The sequence below is a fragment of the Crocodylus porosus genome, unplaced genomic scaffold (assembly GCF_001723895.1).
Source record: "Crocodylus porosus isolate Cpor-Errol unplaced genomic scaffold, CroPor_comp1, whole genome shotgun sequence".
In the NCBI taxonomy this organism is placed as follows: domain Eukaryota; kingdom Metazoa; phylum Chordata; order Crocodylia; family Crocodylidae; genus Crocodylus; species Crocodylus porosus.
Genome location: NW_017728948.1, coordinates 13,075,863 through 13,082,755, shown reverse-complemented (window position 1 = coordinate 13,082,755; position 6,893 = coordinate 13,075,863). Strand labels below are relative to the sequence as shown.

The 6,893-nt window shown below is 44.9% G+C and overlaps 1 protein-coding gene across 6 annotated transcripts in view; it reads left to right on the top strand.

The window, feature by feature from the left end:
- The window catches only part of LOC109322304 (histone RNA hairpin-binding protein-like), a 20,806-nt gene continuing 13,913 nt past the window's right edge, over positions 1–6,893 (top strand). For 5 of the 6 annotated variants that reach the window (XM_019553361.1, XM_019553362.1, XM_019553365.1 and 2 more), the window contains exons 1-5: positions 1–92; positions 507–623; positions 3,080–3,187; positions 4,021–4,152; positions 6,718–6,867. In XM_019553361.1, the coding sequence (XP_019408906.1) occupies positions 49–92; positions 507–623; positions 3,080–3,187; positions 4,021–4,152; positions 6,718–6,867 (551 nt within the window). In that variant the 5' untranslated portion in view covers positions 1–48. Of the gene's footprint in view, positions 93–506; positions 805–3,079; positions 3,188–4,020; positions 4,153–6,717; positions 6,868–6,893 lie in introns of those variants that run through there. The other variant, XM_019553364.1, reaches the window with a different exon arrangement.

The following is a 6,893-nucleotide window of genomic DNA, read 5'->3' as shown; positions in this document are numbered from 1 at the left end:
CGTGCCAGCATTCAAGGGAAGCCCAGCTGTTCCAGCTGCGGCCGCGCAATGTTCCGCCGGGAGCAGCCGCGCGCCCCGGGCGGCCCGCGCAGGTGGGGGGGGCAGTTCTGTGGTCGTTCGTCCGGGGCAAGGGGAGGCATATTATATTGGTGGCAGGGGAGGGAGAGCTGGCAGCCGGGGTGGGTGGTCCATGCCCAAGCACTGGCGGGTCTTGCCGGGGTAGAACATGGCTTGAGACCCCCCTGGGCTGCCAGGGTCCTGGGGGCTGTGCAAGTCTTTGTGTCTCTTGATCTCTTTCCTCCCCTCCCTCCTCTTTTGGAGGAGAGCGATGGCGGGGAGCAGCTCGGTGCCCGACACGGTGATGTTCGCGGGGGCATCTTGCACCCCACCGGCTTGCACCCCGGCTCTCCGGGTTTTGGGCAGAGCAGCCGTTGTTGCAGCCCAATAAGTTGACAGCGCAATAAGTTTATCCCGCTTGACTCTTAAAAGAGACTCGTCTTTTCTAGCGCTGCGCAACCTTCAGCCCTCTGGGCCCAAGGACAGAAACGCAGGAGCTGGAATGACTCGGGTTCCCCTGCCTTGGATGAATGTCGCGGTGGACGCTTGGACGACAGGGTAGAGAGGTGCGCCATGTCGGTTGAATCATAGAGAAGTAGGGCAGGATGGGATTTCCAGAGGTCACCTGCTCCAGCCCCCTGCCTGAGGCGGGATCATCCCTATCCAAGCCATCCCATACAAACCGTCATCTGAACTCTACACGAGACTACCGTCGACCCTGACACATAGCACCCTAACCTGCCACAGGTAAAGCAGGGAACCACGGCAGCCAACAGCCCTGCTTCTGTGAAATGTCAGTATAGGCTCAAGAGAGCCCAGGTAGAGGGCCACCCCTGGCCCTGCTGCAGAGGAAGGCAAATCTGTACCCCTGTGATCATGGGGTAAAACTCCATCCTGAATTTCTGTGTTTCTGATTGTGATGTGAAAAGATTGTTAGGGGTTCAGTTACTTGACTTAGTAAAACACCTGCAAATGAAGTGCAGTTGTCACTTCTTTTTTTTCTCCAGAAACACAATTTTTGGACTTGACTTTTTTATTACATTTAATAAATCATGTTTACACAAGTAGCATAAAACCAGCAAACAATACGTCTTTGTAATACTGTGCTGTTGTTGTAGGTGGCCTAGGAATATGCAAGCAGTAGGATTTGTTTGGTCAATAAACCATTACCAAACTGTATAGTAGGGAGAGATGTTAGATGAACTTTTGGACACAAAATGCCCTTCTTCAGGTCTGCTTCTTTCCCTGGCCAGAGATAAAAGCATTTTGCGCCTGCAAGCTTGTCTAACATTTTTCTAACACCTCTTTTAACATTGGAGTTGTTCCAGCAAAACATCTTACCAAAATAAATCTTGCTTCTCCTATATATAGATAACACCTCTTATATGAGAGCTTTCAGTCTGTCTACCTAATTTATTATATATGTGTAATAACATCAGGAAGCACTCTACTCAAAGAAAGAGAGAAATTTATGCCTGGTGAAGTGGTAATTTGAAACCATTATTTGCTGGTATCTTTGAAGTTTCATCTGTAGTAGTTGAACATTTCTATAAGAAGCAGTACATTTTTGTGTGTTGTTGTCATATCCTTTGCTGTGATTGAGGACAGCCATGAGATAAAATTGGCAGTCACTTACTTTATTAATATGCTGACTGTTCAGTGGCACCATAATATGGAAGTAAAAGTTTATTTCCTTGATATCCTTATGCGGGCACCACTTAGAATGATGCGAGATGAGGTGGCTTTTGTTCCACGTGTTCTCCATTTTGCTTATTTTTGGATGCATGGCAGGGGAAATGGTGAAGATAAATATGTAACCCTTGATGTTTGGCAGTTAACACAAAGGGAATGGAATAGAACACAGGCTAGAAGAGATTGAGTTCTCACTGGCTAGCAAACTTCCTGGTAGACTTTGGATGAGGACAGAGAATGTGGAAAGGCAGAACCTAAACCAGTATAATTTATATGGCTAGTTTTATCCCTGATTCCTTTAGGCATACTTCTCCATTGGATTAGACAAAGTTACCCAGACTTAGGAGCTTGTATCTGTCCATTTATATATATATATATATATATATATCTTTTTACAGTAGCATAAAAGTTTCATCTGTTGATGTCCTTTGTCCAGTTCTAAGTACCACATTTCTAGAGTATTTTGTAGAGTTTTGAGTATTGTGTTGCACAAGTTATGGGAGAAACGGTATCAAAGGGAATATGGAAAAATGATAAATGCTTCTCTTGATTATAACTGAAGAAAGGTTAGGAAGAATCCAGTATGTACTAGCAGAGATTCTTGAGTCTTTCTTTAGGAATAGTCTCCACAGAAAAAATACTTAAATTATTTGAGGGTAACGTGGAGACCTTGACACAAATGTGCATATAGTGACACCACCTTCAATTTCTGGTAGTGTAAGAGGAATATGTATCCACTCAATCTTTGCATTATACAGAACTCAAGTACCTCTTTGTTATTACCAGCACCAGGTATCAAGTACTGAAAAACAAGAACAAGAGAGGATATGATTGATGGATAGTATGACAGCACACAGAGGTGGATTTAGTGGACAAGGGATTACCATTAGAAAGGTGGGCAGGGAGCCAAAGTATGGCTGAAAAGTTAAACGCTACTTAGTTGGTTGAGACAACTCTTCACTCTACCTCTTATGTCCTGCAAAGTTGCAGGATACTCATAGAATTGGAACTGCTTTGGGTGTCAGATTGTACAGCTTCCTGAGAAGAAAAACATTGGGGAAACTCAAAAGAAAAATGGTTAATATTACATTAATATCTTTAAATTCCTCTTATTGTGGGATCCCGTACTACTTACAGAGGATTTCCCTCCTAATTATGTCCTTGCTTTGCTGCTGATGGCAGTGTTCCTTAAAGTAATTTTAAATTTTACATTACTTTTCAGTCCCACAAACCTGGGATATTAAAGAGACCCTAAAGTGCTGTCAGTTAATGACAAATTAGAAGGAAAAATTTGGCAAGAGATGCTTATGGTATCTTAATTATTTTTCAGCTTTCCATCATTAGAAGGTTCTAGGTCCCTTTCAAGTTGTTCAGACAGGGGAAACGTAGTTGAAGAAGGCAAAACCATGAAGAGGTTGGACAACAAAAAAAATGGAAAGTAGGTATCATATAATCATTTAATAACAATAGTTTGCATCTTTTCTGCCTTTCTTGTGGGATCTCTGAGCACTTTTCATACATTATCAAAGGCTTTGTAAACATGGGTAGGAAATAAGTCAGTATTATCCTGGATCTTGACTCTTCTCTTCCCAATGTCTCTTGAATTTCTCAATATTGAGTTGAACCTTTAGGCCCAAATAAATTCTCAAACTCTCAATTCAAAATGAAACTTAAAGGCAGTGAGAAATTCTTTTTGGAACTACTACAAAAATCACTGGCAACATCATCCCAAAGTCTGTTGCTTTTAAACAGCAAATTGCTTATCCGTAAGGTACAGTAGGTTTTCGCTTGAAATATCTTCCAGTATATAAGGAATTTTCCTTTTCTCTTTGTAACTTCATAGTTTCAGAGAAAGCCATAAAATGATTTAATCTGGCCTCCTTATAACACAGGCCAAATTTTCACCTGCATTCTGCCTTATGGAGACCTATAACTTAAATCCATAGGAGGATGTTATGTGAGCACATCAGCATCAGCTAGCAGTGGTTTCCTTGTTTCAGAACTAACCTTCAGTTCCCGGTATGGTACTCCTATAGTTTGCAGACATGGGCTAACTTGCATGTTAAATCAAAAATAATTACTTCATCGGGGGGACACCCTGCATCATCCCTTAGTTCTAGTTTTTCATCTGTTTCACCCCAGTGACGTCAATTGCCTTTGTTTACAGACGTGAAAATGAGAGGATCATGCTGGATGCTTTTAAGTTTCTGTAGCCCTAGTGTATAGTATAAAAGCTATAGCTTTGCATTTCAACTATATATTTTTTCCTAGCTCTGTTTCAAATGACTCTACCAAACCAGTGGAAAGGGAAACGGATGAAGTGGTTCTGAGGAGAAGACAAAAACAGATCAATTTTGGGAAAAACACACTTGCGTATGATAGATACATTAAAGAAGTTCCAAAGTAAGTTGCAGTTATGTGCATTATACATTCCTGTTGTTGAATTTCCACTTACAGCTGATGTGTGTGCAGATCTTGCATGACTGGGTTTTAAATCCAAGTAACGTAAAATGAAACTGCCAGATTTGCATAAAAGCAACTATTTTTTTTGCATGGCCAACTTAAATGGGGATTTTATACATCTGAGCAAACAAATAGGAAAGCATATCTAGGCAAAAACAGGCATTGATTCCACTGTAGGTATCCATCATAAAGCCCTTATCCTTGCATTTCTTTCTGTTTGTGAACCTGCCACAAAGACTAAGTCAGACATTCAAAAAACCTGAACCTGAATCAGTTAAAGCTTTGCAGGTTAGTCTAACCTGCATAAATTGAACTGGCAAGCAAGTGAATAGATGTTCACTTTTGATTCTGGAAATGCCTACAGTGGCCTACCATATGGTGGATGCCTACAGACTCGTTAGGGGAGATCAGCAGCATATAGGAAGGGCCCTATTCCCCCAGTAGCACCTGGGGTGACGAGGAACAATGGCCAGAAGCTCCTGGAGAATAGGTTCAGGTTAGAGATTAGGAGGCACTATTTCACTGTTAGGGTGGCTAGGATTTGGAACCAACTTCCTAGGGAAGTGGTCCTTGCTCCTACCTTGGGTAAATTCAAAAAGAGGTTGTGTGATCCCAGCGTGTTCTCCAGCCAGTGGTGGGGGGTTAGACTAGATGATCTGTTCAGGTTCCTTTTATCCCCAAAATATTATGAAACTATGAAACATGCCTATGGTGGCTCAGGGCAGAAGCTGGGGGGCCCTTGGCTGGAAGGAAGCTGAGCTAGGGGGGTGGGGGTTGTGGCCAGGCCTGGGCAGGCTAAGTAAGACTGGGGAGCAGTTTAAACTAGAGGTACACTGATACATCGGTCCCATATTGTATTGGCATCAATATAAGGAAAGGTGACATTATCAGAAATAATTTTTTTTTGCCTGATGCAGCTGATAATGTTGCCGATAGATGCCATGTGCAGCCACTGCAGCATGTCAGCATGAAAAGCAGCATCCAGCTGGTAAGCTTGTTGTGAGGGAAGGGGCCTTGGGGAAGAAAAGGCCATTGAGGGGCAGACCAAGGCCCCCGCGGTCAGGGTGGGAGTGGAGCTGAAGCATGGGCAGGCGCTGCACAGCTGGGGCATGACGGGGTGGGGAGCGGGACAGAGCCACGGTTCATCTGGGGGGCGGTTCCAGCTGCTGTATGCACCCCAGGAGGGCATGGGGGGCATGTGCCCCCTGGATCTGTGCACAGGATGAAGGCAGGCTGCTGCTGCAGGCTGGGGCAGTGCCAGGCTCTTCCTGGAGTGGGGACTGGACTAGGGCTCCGCTCGAGGTGGGTGGCCAGGTGGGGAGTTATAGGGGAGGCTAGTAAACCCCAAATTCACCATAACCCCAGTCACAGTGCCACTGCCTGCCCCGAGCACAGCCCTGGCCTATCCCCACCCCCCAGCCAGAAAGAGCCTGGCACCACCCCCAGCCTCAGCCCACAGTGGCAGCCACCCTCACCTCGTGTACAGAACTGGGGGGCACGTGTCCCCCACGCCCTCCTGGGTTATGTGCAATGGTGAGAGCCACTGCCCTCCCACCAGCATCCCCTGAACGACCCCACCCCACTCTGGCTATGCAGCCCCAGCCTCAACAACACTTCGTCCTTCACTGCGGGGGCCTTGATCTACCCATCTCCCTTTACCCATTCCCCCACAACAGGCTTACCAGCTGGATGCTGCTCTCCAAGCTGCTGTTCTGCATATCAGCAATCAGATCGATATTGGCCAGTATGGCTGTTTAAAAATTGGCCCTTGGTATCAGCCCAAAAAATCTCTATTGGTGGATCCCTAGTTTAAACCTCCACCCTGGCCTGTGTGGTCCCCAGTCGGAGCATCAGATCTAACACCTGAGAAGCCCTGAATGCAGCATACACAGCTTTACTTTTAACTTTTGCTGTCTCCTGGAAGAGGGTTAAGCTGCAGAAATTGCTGTTACCATATTTCCTCAAATATCATGCTCGCTCTAATTTCCAACAGCTGAATTTCAGGGGAATAGGTGTGTGTTGTATGTGATAAAATACAGTATGTTTTAGCCTAGGTATAATTCCTTGCTTTTTATTCCTTCTTGACTCCACAGAAAATCTACTCTAAAATGAACCAAGAAAAACAGGCATGTTTTTCTTGGTGGTTAAAGAAGATCAAGAGATCATCAGCAGGCAGGATCTTGAGTACAAGACACAGTGATGTTGCCCCTAGTTGCGCAGTGCCCCCCTAACCTCAACTTGGAGTAACATTGGTTCAGTGTTCACTCTTTCAAAGCATACCACCTGTTGAATTGCTAACGCTGCCTACAGCTTCTGGATAGTTTTTTTGAAATCCCCACAGTCCGCACAGGAAGTATAACAATACCTGTTGCAATAACTTCCTGTATTATGCATTAGTAACTCTTAACCGCATAGTCCCATGTTTGGTATGTTTGTGTCCGTGATGTATCAGTTGTAGAATTGGACACTGAGTATACAGACATGTTGACGTGGTTGTTTGTGTAGGAACCAACGGATACCAGGAGTTCACCCTAGAACCCCCAACAAATTTAAGAAGTACAGCCGCAGATCCTGGGACCAGCAGATCAGGCTGTGGAAGATAGCACTTCATGCTTGGGACCCCCCTACTGAAGAAAGCTGGGACCTGCAGCCAATGTGTGTATGGATGAAGCAGCCTGCAG